The 15720-nt window shown below is 59.1% G+C and overlaps 2 protein-coding genes across 11 annotated transcripts in view; one reads left to right on the top strand and one right to left on the bottom strand.

The window, feature by feature from the left end:
• Positions 1-15720, top strand: part of PAFAH1B2 (platelet activating factor acetylhydrolase 1b catalytic subunit 2) — a 457510-nt gene that overhangs the window by 123573 nt on the left and 318217 nt on the right. The window lies entirely within an intron of this gene.
• The window catches only part of CADM1 (cell adhesion molecule 1), a 102173-nt gene that overhangs the window by 35944 nt on the left and 50509 nt on the right, over positions 1-15720 (bottom strand). For all 10 annotated transcript variants that reach the window (XM_071798827.1, XM_071798829.1, XM_065855689.2 and 7 more), the window contains exons 2-3: positions 1907-2053; positions 975-1127 (exon numbers count right to left, since the gene is read on the bottom strand). In XM_071798827.1, coding sequence (XP_071654928.1) covers positions 975-1127; positions 1907-2053 — 300 coding nt within the window. The remainder of the gene's footprint in view (positions 1-974; positions 1128-1906; positions 2054-15720) is intronic.

Raw genomic sequence — 15720 nt, 5'->3', positions numbered from 1 at the left:
TAATGATGAACAAATACGTATAAATACCATCCAGATGATCAAATGGACTAATTAGTCACTTGTGGCTTTTCTCTAACAAGAACAGAACGGGCTACATATTTGAGATTTTCGCATGTTCCAATTAAGCATGAATAAATCTACACATCGTGCCACGGCAGACATGAAAGCGCGGGAGAGGAAGCACCGCGCCGGGAGCGCTCCCCGCCCGGCCCTTCTCCTCCTAATTAGGGAGTCAAGACCAGCGAAGACGAGTGAGCCTTGGCCTGCGTTGTCTCCCCGTTGAGAGACACGGCGCTGGCGCACAGGTGAATACACTGAGTACCATTGTTTCCAACGCCCGAGCGTGGTGATCGTGCCGGGGTGCTCGCCAGCCAAGCTCGCGGTAACGTTTGACCTTACGGAACATCACAGATGCCAAAGATGCTGCCACTGCTCATCAAAACGGCATCTCACAAATCCCCAGGTTTGGGAAGAAAAGATTCAGTCCCTGATCAGAGTGGTCTGGTTACCAAAAGCACTCATTCACAAACTGAGCAGCTCTACCGCGCCACGAGGCATCCACGTTCATTTATTTTCCCTCTGCGTATTAGATGATTATTGAAAGACGTTTTCTACGGCTTTTCCTTCCTGGCTGACTTCCCCCTCGCGTCACCGTGTGAGACGCAAGCCCCACAGCTTCCCTTTCCCCAGAATCGCATTGTCTGTCACCCTAAAGCCAACCGAGGGGACACGGGGAGGCCGCTCCGGCCCCGCTGAGCTCCGCCGAGCCCGGGGCTGCACCGGCGCTGCTGCCGGCGCGGGAGCAGCTGGGGGAGCCCCAGGATGCCCTGGGACACTCTCCCAGAGCAGCGGCAGCACAGTTCCCGTCCTCTGGGCGGTCTGCGTTCAACCCCACCCGCTGGAAAACCTGGCGGCCCCTGCAGGGCGCTGCGCAGGGGCCGGGAGTGGGAACGCGCTGCGGCAGAGGGGCTCACCCAGCACGGTGATGGTGGTGTAGATCTCCTGCGGCGGGTCGGTGTAGAGCTGGCAGAAGTACCGGCCCTCGTCGGAGATGGAGACGTTGGTCAGGGACACGCGCAGCTCGCTGTTGGAGAAGTTCACCAGCTGGAAGCGGCTGTCCTTGAGCGCTGTGGAGCAAGGACAGGCTCAGGACACCGCACCGCAGAGCCGGGGCAGCCAGAGCAGCGCCTCACGCGTCCCGACTGCTCCCCATCCCGCTCCTGACCCAACGGCTGGACCTATACAGTGTTCCTGCTCTCAGACCGTTACAAATAATGAACACGAGCGAATCACCGAGCACAGGCTGGTTTTGTTATCAGGTGGCTGAGGGACACACAGGTGAAATGGTTATTGCGAGAACAGGTGTCTACACGGCCCCATTTCCGACTGCACAGTCAGCGGACAGCATGAAAGATACAGAACTGGGACAAGCACAGTTTAACATTTGTACCTGACCAGCAGCCGCTGCCCGAATTCTGCCAAGAATTCGGGAACGGAGGTTTTCCAACCCTATGGGCACAGCAGGCAGAGCCAGGCCCCTCCGCGCCAGATCTGGGGCGGTTGCACAGAAACAGGGGCCGTCTCGAAACCCGGACCCAAACGGGTTACCTGGAGCGCGCTCAGCGTCTCAGCACCGCCCTGTTCTATTTGTTTGTGTCAGCTAAATATTTGGCACTCAATTGCAATTCCCTGAATTACTACAATCAATTCCTATCTACAAAGTACGACAGTCTGACTTTTAAAGGCGACCATCAAGGTTTCCATTAAGGAGAAGGATTATGATCGCCTGTCTGATCTACCCTCTAAACCACTGACTGAACTTTAAGAGTCTGGCGCTACATTAAAAGAAGAGATCTCCCGAGCGCACGCGGCGCAGGAGGAGCCGTCGCCCAACCAGGAAACTCACGTCTGAAGTCTCTGAAATAAATCGTTTGTCTGTTGGGGTTCAGGAGCTGAATCACCGAGTCGTCGCTGTTCTTGACTCGGCAGCTGATGGTGGCGACGTCCCCCTCCACCACCGTCACGTCTTCCGTCACCAAATTCTGACCGACACCTGCGGGAGAGAGCAGAGGTGAGATCATGAGATCAGACGCGACGCCAGCACCTCGTGTTTGGTGACGCCGAGCTCCAGCACCGCCGGGTGCTCCTGCACAATGCGCCGGCGGCACGGCCCACCGGCACAACCCACAGCACCCGGCTCCCTTCCCCGCAGAGCCCGTCACGCGGATGAGAGACCACGGTGGGCAGCACAGCCCATTGAACCCCACAAAACGCCGCTGCACCCACCACCGGGCACCGCAGCCCGCGCGGGACCCGACCCCGGGCACCGCAGCCCGCGCGGGACCCGACCCCGGGCACCGCAGCCCGCGCGGGACCCGACCCCAGCAGCCACCGCGCGGGACCTGACCCCAGCAGCCACCGCGCAAACCACGCTCCAACGTCCGGAAATCAGTGCCAACCAAAGCATTAAACATTCCTAACGGCTGCTGGGGAGCAATTTCATCAAAGCCATCCGAAAAAAGGCTCTTGCACAAGGATCAGCTTGATACGTTCTCATAAACGCAACATTCCCTACAAATCATTAACAAAGCTATTAAGATTCGATTTCCATCTAAGCAATTATTGCTAGCATATTTTTTTACATTTACTTTTAAAGACTCAATCCTATTTTCGATTCATTAAACTGTTCCTCGCATTTACTGAATTTTACATCAGCTTAGAAGCCTATTTGAATTAATAAGAATTACAGTAGAAGTAATTTAGAAATAAATTATTTGAAGTGCAGGGCGCTGGAGCCGTCTGTGCCGGGGCGTCCCTGCGCCGCGCGCGCTGAGCCACGCGAACTCCAGAACGAAGATGCACAAAATAAAACACGGCAGGACTCTTTAGACCCGTCGTCATGGCAACGGTTCAGGAGGCTTCTTGGCCAACATTGACCGGCAGTATTTGGGTATCTTGAGGAGAGCCAGATCCGGGCAGCGTGACGGTGACGGTGACGGTGACAGTGCGCTGCGACAGGAAAGGAAGGAGCGGGGAAATACAGTTTAGAGACCCAGCAGAGTCACAGAAGTGACAAGAAGCAGCTTCAAATACCTGACAAGGAGCAGCGCCAACAGGAACAACCCCTTCAGCACCCAAAGCTGCTCTCCAGCCCCCACTCAATGCAGAGAACAGCACCGTGTTCTACGCCTCCTGGACGCAAGGTGCAGGGACGCAGAGCCTGAGAAGCGATTTGGTGAGGACCTACACCGCTAATTTCTGCACACCCTTCTGCCTCAGACCACTGCAGTGTTCACTTTTAAGGCCGTGAAGTAAGACACAGACGAGCAAATTGTGTTTCTAACGAGTGCCCTGCAGCCCCCGGAGCGTGGCTCACACGCACTGCTCAGGTTTCCAATGTTCTCCGCTCGCAGCGCACGGGACAGGGCACAGCGGCACGAGAAACGGGGGGAAGACTCAACCTCCTCCATCTGCACAGCCCTCCCAGGGCGTCCGTCCCGAGCCGCAGCGCCGCCCGCTCGGGCTGCAGGACACGGCACACACCAAACAGGAACTGCCCCAACACCTGAACAGAAAACCCTCTTAACACATGGAGTCGAAGGAAACGACCCACACAGAGACACAAACTGTTTGTTCAGGTGCTCGAGGAGAAGACGACACGATGCTCAGTCCCCAGAGCTAACGCAGCCGGGGTGCCAGAACTCACCGGTCCCGGCGGCTCGTGGAGGAACGCGGCGGAACAGCCCCAGGTGAGACGCGACAGGCGGCTCTTGGGAAGGCTGTGGGAAGGTTTTGGGAACCGAGGAGGTTTAGTTGTGATCAGGACGTTTTGGAGCAGGTGGGACAAGGAAACCCAGGGTGACTGAGCTGTTCAGACGTGTTCAGAGCAGAGCAGAGCTGGCGGTGCTGGGCTGGAGCACCAAGGAGAGCAGAGCAGAGCTGGCGGTGCTGGGCTGGAGCACCAAGGAGAGCAGAGCAGAGCTGGCGGTGCTGGGCTGGAGCACCAAGCAGAGCAGAGCAGAGCAGAGCTGGCGGTGCTGGGCTGGAGCACCAAGCAGAGCAGAGCAGAGCTGGCGGTGCTGGGCTGGAGCACCAAGGAGAGCAGAGCAGAGCTGGCGGTGCTGGGCTGGAGCACCAAGCAGAGCAGAGCAGAGCTGGCGGTGCTGGGCTGGAGCACCAAGGAGAGCAGAGCAGAGCTGGCGGTGCTGGGCTGGAGCACCAAGGAGAGCAGAGCAGAGCTGGCGGTGCTGGGCTGGAGCACCAAGCATAGCAGAGCAGAGCTGGCGGTGCTCGGCTGGAGCACCAAGGAGAGCAGAGCAGAGCTGGCGGTGCTGGGCTGGAGCACCAAGCAGAGCAGAGCAGAGCTGGCGGTGCTGGGCTGGAGCACCAAGCAGAGCAGAGCAGAGCTGGCGGTGCTGGGCTGGAGCTCCACACACCTGCTCGTCACGTCTCCTGAGACTCTTTGAGAAAGCCACGCTTGTCACACTCAAACCCTGGAGAAGAACGGACAATCCCCACTAATTGTGCCAGGAAGAGAAAGAAATGGCTTTCTCCGGAGTGAATTTCGTGACACCTTTCCAGGGGTGAAGGAACAACGACGTGGCTCCCAGCACCGGCCCGTGTCCCTCAATGCGCATTCAGCTGCAGGGAGCGGGGACAGCCCGGTGCTGCCACCCCCGCGTGGCCCCGACGGGACCCCCGAGCCACGCGGACACCCCTCGGCAAGGCCGCCCTGGGTCCACCCTCGCCCTCCGGGAAAGGTTTGTTTTGCACCAAGGTTTACAGCCAACATTTTGAAACGGCAACTTTCTCTTCTAATAAGAAGTAATTACCAGTTTCGTGACCCTGAGTCAAGCATCTCCGAGACTCTCCTGCTTTCAAGTAGCTCTTGTTCCCTCTCGAACGTCCCCACGGCCAGTCACCAACTCGGCACAGCCACAGCAACCGTGCTGCCCACGGCAAGGAGCTCAACAACGGCAACACACGACAGGGTTCTAGAACAATCCGCGTTGGACTGCGCTGCGCTGTGCAGCTCCGTCATCTGCAACGCTGCTGCTCTGAGTCGCAAACCCCACGCAGGGAGCGCCGAGCGCCGCGGGCACCGTCCCGCACGGCACGGCCCCATCCCGGAGCAGCCGGACTGCGCCGCCCGGCCCCGTCTCAGGCACACGAGGGCCGGGCCGCCCGGGCTCCCCGCTGCAGCTCGGCCGCTCTCCTCCTTCCAGCGAGGACACGCGAGCCTGTGCTAAAAACGACTCGCTGCGAGGAGCCTGTTCGCGTTAACAAACATACACTTCAGGAAAATATACTGCCAATGCAAGCAAGTTGTGCACAGCTATTAGATTTGTGGGGGAAAAAATGCTGTAGCCACCTTTAGGGCTTTGCTCGCTTAAAGAGTAAAGAATAAAAGATGACAATAGCTCCGAACTGACACCAGAGGCTGTATTTACTTTAAACACCTGTGAATTACTGCGCGCTGAAATGGCGCTGGGGAATTCTCTCCCGGTTTGTAAGCGGAGCGGCACTGCCGACGTGAGCTGCGTGGCTGCTGGAGCGGCTGCTGGAGCGGTTGCTGGAGCGGCCGCTGGGCTCAGCCCTGCTCCCCAACACCCGTGTTCCCAACGCCCGCGGTTCCCAGGGCCGCCCCCCTTCCCACCAACCCAAACCCGGGCGTTCCCAAAGCACAAAGAGCCCAGAGCACCGACGGGGCCTTCGCGCCCCCAGCGCCGCCCCGCGCCCCAGCAAACCGGCACCCGCGCCACATCCACCCATGGCCTGCACGTCCCCGGTGATCTTAACAACAGAACCCGGCGTGCTCGTGGCCAAAAGGCTTTTCAGCCCAGAGCGTTCCCCTCCCCTCCCACCTCCGCCATCACCCGCAACCGCGGCAGCGCAGATGTGCGAGCTGTCACCTGCTGGGATTAGACGTCACCTTTGTCTTTCTATTACCAGATAGCGACAGATAAAACTCCTGGGCCATACATCGCCTGTCCCCTCAAAGGTCAGCGGCGGCGGATGCTGGGGGTCGATACCGATCCATCTGCCGCTGACCGAGGGACGCGCCAACGAGGCTTTGGGGAGCCGGGCGGGGGAATTCGGCACAGCTCACGGCGCCAGCGCCGCTCCGCAACAGCGCCTGCTGCTCTGCCCATCTCGTTCCACGCTTCCAACCAAACCTTGTGACAGAGAGCAATTCACAATGATTGCCAGAAACGTGGTCGTTCAGAGCGCGACCATATCTGCAGTTCATGGGTTCAGAGCATTTGGGGGAGGAACCCTGAGTCGCGCTCGCCACAACGGACGCTCCGGTGTCCGAACGCACCATCCGCACGTTCTGCTCCACGGCTGAGCTGGAAAGCTGTGCTCCGCTTCCCCTGCTTTAGAACGAGTTCCTTAACCCTTCTGACAGTTCTTCAATAAAACATCTTGCTAGGGCAGCTCTTTATTTTCTCTGCCCATCTACACAGGAACGGTCCAGGGGTTTAACTGACTCACCATGGAGCAGCTCTGAAGGAAGAGAAGCGGCCGCCTCTGGAAGCTGACACTCCATCGTCAGACAATAAAGGTCACTTATTTCCAGACTCGTAAGGTCAGAGGTTTACGGAGCACCCCCCACGGGACAGCAGCTCCTCGCACGCAGCAGACAGGAGCAGCTGCCTGGGGAGGGTTTGAGAGGGCGGCAGGAGGGGACGCGGCCCCGAGGGGAGACCGTGGGCACCGGGGGCTCTGCCAGGCGGGGACCTGGCCCTCGTGCCCCTGCCGAGCCACCACGGCCAGGGACACCCACCACCCAGCCCCGGGTGTCCCTGCTGAGCCACCACGGCCAGGGACACCCACCACCCAGCCCGGGTGTCCCTGTCAAACCACCACGGCCAGGGACACCCACCACCCAGCCCGGGTGTCCCTGCTGAGCCACCACGGCCAGGGACACCCACCACCCAGCCCGGGTGTCCCCGCTAGGGTGGCCGCTCGGCAGCAGCGCCGGCGCAGGAGCCGGTGTTTGCCAAGGCATCCCAGCAGACTGCTGCCTCCCTCCAGTGTGTTTAAATAATCCTCAATTAGGATCAACACTCATTTATTATTAATGCCGCCCTAATACAGAGCTCCTTATCTGCATTTTATCTTCCAGCTGCATCGCTACCGAGGACTCGGCCGAGCTCCAGGGAAGCAAACCCCGCGTCACCGGCGGAGCGCCCTCGCTGTGGGGACTCGCGCCGTTCCAGCCGGCGCTGGGGAGCGCGCAGGTTTCACCGACAACGAGCGCGCTCAGGACCTGCACGTTACCAGAACAGGATTCCCCAGCCCCTGTGCCTCCCCCTGTGCCACGGGGCAAAGCTGCGGCACCCGCTGCCAGCGGGAGGGGATTCGGGTGTTTCGGGCTCATCACCTGCCCCGTCGCCCCCCGCCGCGGGGCTGGCACTGAGGGCGGCGCTGGCACTGAGGGCGGCGCCGCTCCGCTCCCAACGGGCACCTGGAGCAAAACCAGCAGCATCTGTCACAAAGTGCAGCTTAACAATCAGCGATTTTACGGAGGCCACAAAGCAAACACGATCCCCCTGACGACGGGGACACCTGAACTCCCAACAGCCCCTTCTGATCCAGCCTTCGGTGAATGTTATCACACGTTTCTTAAAGCTGCAGAGGCCTTTTAAAAATGATTGTATTTAGTTTTTAATTAAGTCTTTGTACAAAGCCCGTAGGCCTTGGGGTTTAGATTGGCATTTTAAACAAAAGTAAAACGGTAAATGCCTTTTACACGCAACACCGTTAGATATAATTAAGCACTGGGTAAAGCACACATCGTGCTAAAAATGCCATTTACTTTTACAGTTAAACTCATCAACATTTATCAAAACACCGCCTCGCGAAAGTGAGACGGCTCCGGCGCCTTCGCCGCCGTCTTTGGCGCAGGCAGAACCGCAGCAGCGGGTCCCCGAGGCCGAGCCGCGGCCAGCGCGGTGACACCGGCACTCGCGGAGCCACCGTGTTCCTGCAACGGGTGGGAGGCCCGAGAGCAAACGGCGTTTGTGTGTCTGCTTCTGTGCGTCTGAGCTGCCACAAAGGGACGCGAGCCGCAGAGAAAGGAGAGCGCAAGCAACGCGCAGCACCAGATACTGCGCTGCCTGCTCTGGCTCAAAACCCCAACATCTCTTGTTTTCTCCTGAGAAGAATTAAAACACGCAAACCGAGCCCATTAGGGCCATTTCCAGTGTACCGCTCCTCCTCGATCCTCTCGCGGTGAAACGGCGGCGGCTCCACCAGCGCCGATCACAGGCGCCCGGTCGACTGAACCGCGTGGGCTCCCGGGCTCCGCAGCCTCAGACAAGCGGAACCCAAAGCAACGGGTTGGAAATGGATGTTTCACCATTACCACCATTAAAACACGACGCTGTTGTACACCTGCAGCAGCAGCAAGGAGCGAATGCTGAATGCCCGTGCATGTGTTTATTATCCCCCCCTTTCTGCGGTTGTGTAAATGTGTGTTTAGGCAGGAGGGGTTCTCCTCCTCCCCCTCCTCCCCCTCCTCCTCCTCCTCCTCCTCTGTCTCTGCTCCGACATCGCTCTCCGCAGTGTGTTGGCAAGGCAACCGGCAACCGGCATCACGGGGACCTGGCAACCTCCAACCAGCATCCTGGTAACCAGCATCCTAGGGACCTGGTAACCAGCAACCAGCATCCTAGGGACCTGGTAACCAGCAACCAGCATCCCAGGGACCCGGCAACCAGCAACCAGCATCCTAGGGACCCGGCAACCAGCATCCCAGGGACCTGGTAACCAGCAACCAGCATCCCAGGGACCCAGCAACCAGCAACCAGCATCCGAGGGACCCGGCAACCAGCAACCAGCATCCTAGTAACCAGCAACCAGCATCCCAGGGACCTGGCAACCGGCACTGCTGGTCTTCAGAGAGGTTGTTCCCGACAGGAACGCGTCCTGTGGGTGGCAATGGCAAGGGAGCAAAAGGGGTGTTAGAAAGGACCAGGAACAGTGAGAGCCGTGAGACGCTTGGCATCTTTGGGGAAAAAAACCCCTCAATCTGTGAAAATGTCCGAGAAACTCCTCCTTCGCCCAGTTTGTTTTGCCCTCGTGGCTCTCAAGCGAGTTTCTGCCGCCTCCTCTGGCTCCCCCGGGGCTGCTCGGCTGCCCCATTTCTGCTGCCCACGGGTACGGGCAGGGGTCCCGGAAACGCACACGACCCCCCAGCCCCACGGGTCACCTTGCTGAAAACTGTGTGCAAACGGAGACCGCTCCACTGAGAACCTGGCTTCTTAACTGCTGGAAGCTGAATTTCAGCGCACGTATGCGGCGCTCCTATCTGTTCACCGTGCTGGCTTCTCCTTCGGCCTTACGATAAAAGAATTGCAGGAAATTAGAACCAACCCTCCCCCCAGCCCAGCGAGGGGAATTAATCACGGCGAGCACAAAGTCAGCGCTGTTCCAATAACCCAAAGCAAGCCGCTCCAGCGCCGAGAAGCAAGGAAAACACCCCGGAGGCTCGGTGCCTCGCTCGCCATTCACACCGCGTCCCGCCGGGATATTGCGGAGCAGCTGTGCCCGGGACCATCACGGAGCCAACGCCACCTCTGCCGCTGTGAGGATCGAACGCGGCCCCTCCTGCCCCGCACGCAGCGCCAGCCTGGTCAGGATTGCAAAGCAAGCCCCAGGTTCCCGGCGCCTGGTTTGGGGCTGTGGACGGACCCGGCACTCGTGTCTGCGCCACAGAGAACCACGGCGAGCGGCTGAGGCCGACGCACAGACGGGCTCCCCTCTCTGTCTTTGTCAATAGAGCGATTGTATTTCTGCATCGCACCCTCCCGCAGCTTGTCCTGGCGTCCCCCGTCACAGCCGAGCACACTCGGACCTTCCCCTGGCACGAGGGACACACGAGACCCTTTACAGATGTTGCCAACAGCTGGCAATGGACCAGCCCTTCGCCCAGCATGGCTTTCAAGGACAATTTGAATTACACACGTTCTTCAGCGTTCCCTGCGCAGACCCCAACAGTTTGCAAAGACCCGCTCATTTCTGCCACCTCTGATGGAGCGGAACGCCTGGCGCAGCACTGGTGCGGTACGCGGTGCTGGTGCGGCACGCGGTGCTGGTGCGGCATGCGGCAAGGGCAGTGCGCTCACAAGCAGACTTGTTTGGAAGGGGAGAAATCTGCGATCAACAGCTCAGAGCCCTGGAAGTTCAAGTTTCCAGCAGCTCACTGTTTCATTCAGGAGCTGCACTTGCACCCAAAAGCAGGAGAAACCCCCCCAGATGACTCCTGCGTAAAAACACTTGATCGAACACCCTCTCAGTCAGAGCGAGGTCTCTCAAAACTACCTGTCCTTAACAGGCAGAAGCCTCGAACTTTCAGTAATGCTGCCGTCAATTAACTGTACGATGCACCATATGTTAGAGCTACAAACATTAAGTACAATAGCTCAGCGTGGGTATTTCTTTCAGCGAGTCACTCAAATCACAGTCTGGCTCAATCTGGCTCCTAAAAGCAGTTTAAACACGTTAAAACGGCTTTTGCTGAGATGCCAGTTGGGTGGTTCCTGCGCGGAGCCGGGAGGTGAATCCCCCGAGCACTGCGGGGACAAGGGGACGGGGACGAGGGGACGGGGACGAGGGGACGGGGACGAGGGGACGGGGACGAGGGGACGGGGACGAGGGGACGAGGACGAGGGGACGAGGACGAGGGGACGGGGGCTGCACAGCCCGGCCTGCAGGGTGACAACGAAACAAAGCATGGTGAATCGTACGGGTTTATGGGTACGCTGTTCCGTATCATTTCCACAAGACCTGAATGCCCTGTGCTCGTTCGCGAGCCTCGCTGCAGGTTCTGTGGGCGCAGGGAGCCCCTCGCGGGGACGGCGCCGATGGAGCCCAGGCAGCGTCTGTTTCCACAGGCCCGAGGAACGATAGCGCAATCGGATGGGGGAGGGCGCCAGCACGGGAAGAGATCCAGCTGCCAAGCTCTGCTTTCCGTCCGGAACGCGATACAAGAATTAAAGCCGCGGCTCTCCCGCCGCAGTCCGTGTTTCAGACTGAACCACAACGCACACCGGACCCACTGAATCACCAAAAGCCAGCGGGACCCGTTTTTCCGGCTGGCTCGGAGGGTTTTGGGTCTGTTTTCTAACCAAACGTCAGAGCCGCCGCGCACAGCCGGCCGCGGCTGCGGGAGCCAGGAGGCCTGGGCAAACCTCACGTCTCGCCTGGCACGCACCAAACTCCAGGAAAACGCTCAGAAGCAGCAAGCTTTGAAAGAGCTGAGCACAACCCCAGGCACCGACGGGCACGGGCAGCCGGGGAACGGCTGTTCACGAGATCTACGCTTCATTATGCCTGGAACCGCTGCGCTGCTGCACCTACGGCCGCTTTGCATTTCTGCCTTGCAAACGGGAGCCTGAACGCGGCAGGCGCCCGCCCGCCCGCCAAGCTCCCGCGCTACCCTCGGCTGGCAGACTCTGCCACTTGGCCCCAGCTTGATGTGAAACAAGAAGGTTTTGGTGCTTCAGGACTGGAGTCCGTCCTCCAGCAGCACCCAGGGCACGGCTCGCCTGTCCCGGACCCGCCGGGATGGGGGTGTGAGGGAATAAAACCCCCCGAGCATCGGGGCTGGTGAGAACAGGGTGAGGGAGGGACAGCAAACCTTCCAAGCACCAGGGAGCTTTCTGCTGTGATGAGACTCGCCCCATTGAGAAAACGACTTGCAGTCCTTTTCTGGTCTGAAAAAAGCTCAATCACGCCTCGTCAGCACAGCCAAAAAATCATTAAGAGCGAAATGCAGAGCAGGCGCAGCTCGGGCTGCTCTCCCTGCACCGCGGCTCGGACACGGAGCCAGGGGAACGTTCTGAACGGAGCCCAATTAACAGCCCGCGTCTATTCACCTCAAAAGCTTTCACAGCTTTCGCTCCAAGTTTTGCCTTTGTCTTCCCGCGTCCCTTCCCCAAGCTGGGCTCATTACCCACGTCGAGCGGTTTGGTAATTGCTTGGGAACGCGGCTCTCAGCACAATACCGGCCAGGCTGCTCTGAGGCCTCCCGGCGCTGCAGAACGCGGCGAAAACCCCAAACGCAGCTGTCTGGCTCGGAACCCGCAGAGCTTTGCTTGGCACTTGGCACCGCAAACCGGTGCTGGAACGGTCCAGCGGGACGGGATCGCCCCGGTGCTGGAACGGGAACGTCCTGGTGCTGGAACTGGATCGCCCTGGCGCTGGAACACCCTGGTGCTGGATCGCCCCGGCGGGACAGGATCGCCCTGGTGCTGGAACGCCCTGGCGCTGGAACACCCCAGTGGGACAGGATCGCCCCACATCCTCAGTTCCACGGCCGCCCTTTGCCAGCACCGAAACGCGGTTTCCGCAGGCAGGGGGAGCCGTCCTGCCTAAGGAAAGCGATGGATCACACACACACACAGGACCCCCATCGCAGCCCACGGGCGGCTCAGGCCCCAATGCACCATTTAGCTGAACACAACGGCCCGAGACCCCGAGCGCTGCTCTCCAGCTGCACTTACACCGCTTTCAGAGTCGCGCACGCAGCGTTTGCTGTTCCGTAATCCGTACGGGAACCAGAAGGAAATTCAGCAGCTTTACTTGAGAAGTTTTCCCCAAGTAGAAACGCGAGGGCTGAGAAGCAGGTCAGAGAGCAAACCGCCTCAGGACTGCAGCAGAGCCACAGCAACATCCCCAGGAACGCCAAAGGCAACAGCGCGGTGCCGTCAGCCAGAGGAACCGCGCTCGCGTGCCCTGCGTCCCCCGGCTTCTCCTTGAGTGGAAGGCAAGGGCCGATCAACAGCAACGAGGAGGCGCCACCGGAACAGCGCCCATCTGCCTGCAGCGAGCACGCGGGTCCCCGGGGGGGGACAGAAAGGGACGTTTTCTGGAAGCGACGCCCGCGGCGTGCGGACGACGGCCCTTCCACGAGAAATTTGGGATTGGGTTTCTGAGAGCATCAGCCTGCTCATCAATCTGGGAGCAGCGTCTTTAAAGGTCACAAGTGGAAAAAAAAATCAGCCTCATTTCTAATTCCTCGCAAACAGGAGCTCGTTTTTCAGACCCCCCTGCCGCGCTCAGTAACGTGACCTTTCCCTACAAAGAGAGCAGCGATTTCTGCCCCTCGTGTTCGCCTCCCTTTTCCAGAAATTGCAGACTCGGTGCCGCCACACCACGCGTTCCCAGAGCCCCGAACCTCCCGCGGGCCGGCCGGGTTCTGGGGCTGCGAGGGCCGGTGAGGGGTCTGGAGCCCACGCGGTTGGGGTCACGCAGAACAAAGCCAAACGTCAATTTTGGGGCTCAGCGAGCGGGGCAGGACGGCGCTTCGGTACAAAATCCTGCTTTCCTGTGCACAACCACGGCGGTCCCGGGCACCGCTCCGACCACCGCTGCACGTTCGGTCACACGCGGCCAGGATGACACCGGCTGCTCCAAACAGGGATTCTTAACGACACCTGGAATGTATGGAGGCCCTAGAAGCCAGGAGAGCTGGCACTGAGCACAGGAGCCGCGCTGGACCGCGTTGGACCGCAGGCACGGCGACAGCGCGGGGCGGACCCGCCGGGCCGGGCCAGCAGCCGTTTCGGGCTCCACCTGCTCACACGTTGCCCGACATCTCCGTTTTGTGGCGGAAGGCGACGTTACCCAGCGCCGGCGGGTCCGGTGGCCCCAGGGCGGCCCGAGGAGCGCTCACCTCGCAGCATTTCCCATCACGCTCTCGGATTAGCTATTTTAAGCTAGATGCAAATAAGACAGCTTCATTTTTATCCCGGCTAAATGGGGCTATCGACGGGGAAACCAACACCTCAACTGCTCCAGGGAGAAAAGCACCGCTGCCCTATCGAGTGAAAACGTCTGAAACCAGACTCTTGCAGCAATTCTGGGCTCAACAGAAACACAAACATTCCCCAGATTTTTTTCCCCTTCCTGAACGTTTTTTTCCACGCAGAAAACGACCGGTTGACTCTGTTTCCAGCCGATAACTTGTTCTGGGGGTACCAGCCCAGCGCACGGCGGCTCCGGTCACGGCCAGGGCTCTGCCGTCCCGGCCCACAGCGCTACAGGAACAACAGCCCACAGCATTTTACAGCCGGGGCTCACCCGCAGCCCTTCTGACACCCGGCACCAGCGCCTTCAGCCCCCAAAGCAGACGTTAACAGCACGGGTGGCAGCAGCTGAGACAACTCCACCTCTGCTCTGGTGTTTCACCGCTTCCCATCGCGGTTCTGCAGCCGAGGCACCGCCGGGCGACCGAGCCGTGGGTGCGCGGCCACGCGGGGAGCCCCACGCAGCCACGAGCCGGCCCTGCTCGAGGCCAACACGCGGGATCAGACGGTGGAAAGAGAAGTGAACGCACCATGTACGCAAACCCGTCCCCAGCTGCAGCGCTGCCCGGCACGGGAGCCGGGACAGGGAGCCCCGGGACCCGCAGCCCCCGGCGCACCCCGCTGCAAAGCCCCTCCAGCCGGGAAACGTGCTGAGCCCCGGGCTCCGGGTACAGCCGAGATCCTCTGCTCCACCTCCACGAGAGCTCCCTCTCTTCAGTCACGGCTACAAACCCCGCTCGCGCCAGAACGCGCCGCTCGCCCACTGCTTTTCGGGATGAAAGGCGCGGAGGTGAAAGAGCCTCCCAATTGAAATCGCGAGGCCAGCCTCAGAAATCGCACCGCGTTGGCTCCGGTGCTCGCTGAAAAGCCTTGAAAGGAATTTACTTTATGTGAACTCTTTGAATCAAATGACTTCACTTTTTATCACCTCAAGTAAGACTGAGTGGCAATAGGAAGATCTTTCAAACGCAGTAAAAAGCTTTCAGTGAGGTTGTGGATGATTTTTAGGGCTCTTTCTTTGGTCAGATGTGGCAGCCCCGGGGCTGAACATCCTTCGAGTGACCGCAAGAGCTTCTCCGCCCCTTGTCAAACAACACAGCAGTGCAAACAGCACAAGGGCTGAGGACACACAGGACAAGTGAGGGCCCACTGGTGCCAGGGAGGTTTCTATAGGGAAACCACTCCACTTGCCATACAGAAACCGCCAGGTAACTCCTCCACTTGCCATAGGGAAACTCCTCTACTTTCCATAGGAAACCACCAGGTAACTCCTCCACTTTCCATAGAGAAACCACCAGGTAACTCCTCCACTTTCCATAGGAAACCACCAGGTAACTCCTCCACTTTCCACAGGGAAACTGCCAGGTAACTCCTCCACTTTCCATAGGGAAACTCCTCCACTTTCCATAGGAAACGCCAGGTAACTCCTGCGCTCTCCATAGGGACGGCCCAAACCCACGTGTGCTCAGAATGACAAAGAGCGGTTGGCTCCGGAACTCGGCGGCGCACGACGCGCTCGTTTGTGATCCAGGGCTCCGATCTACAGGAGGAAGAAAGGATCCGCGCCCGCCTGGAGATAAACTTAAGTAAATAATGTTTGCCATCAACTCCAAATGAAGAGTGACAGTTAAATTTTATAATCATCCTCACAGCTCCAGGACTTACTTTCTATTTTCTCAGGCTCGTGACCCGGGGTTGCCATAGCAACGAGGAAATCCTACCTTATCAGCCTCTTCCATTTACATTCCTTACGGCTGCTTCCCTTTATGAATTAAATCCATCACGGTCCTCTATTCTCCAAATAAGAAGTTCTTAGGATTATCTCGCAGAAACAAGGATCAAATGCTTTGATTGAAACACTATGCAAAAGCTAATTCGCTGGTGGTTTTCTTTAAGGGGAGAT

The sequence above is a fragment of the Patagioenas fasciata genome, chromosome 24 (assembly GCF_037038585.1).
Source record: "Patagioenas fasciata isolate bPatFas1 chromosome 24, bPatFas1.hap1, whole genome shotgun sequence".
Lineage (NCBI taxonomy): Eukaryota > Metazoa > Chordata > Aves > Columbiformes > Columbidae > Patagioenas > Patagioenas fasciata.
This window is presented reverse-complemented; position numbering and strand designations above follow the sequence as displayed.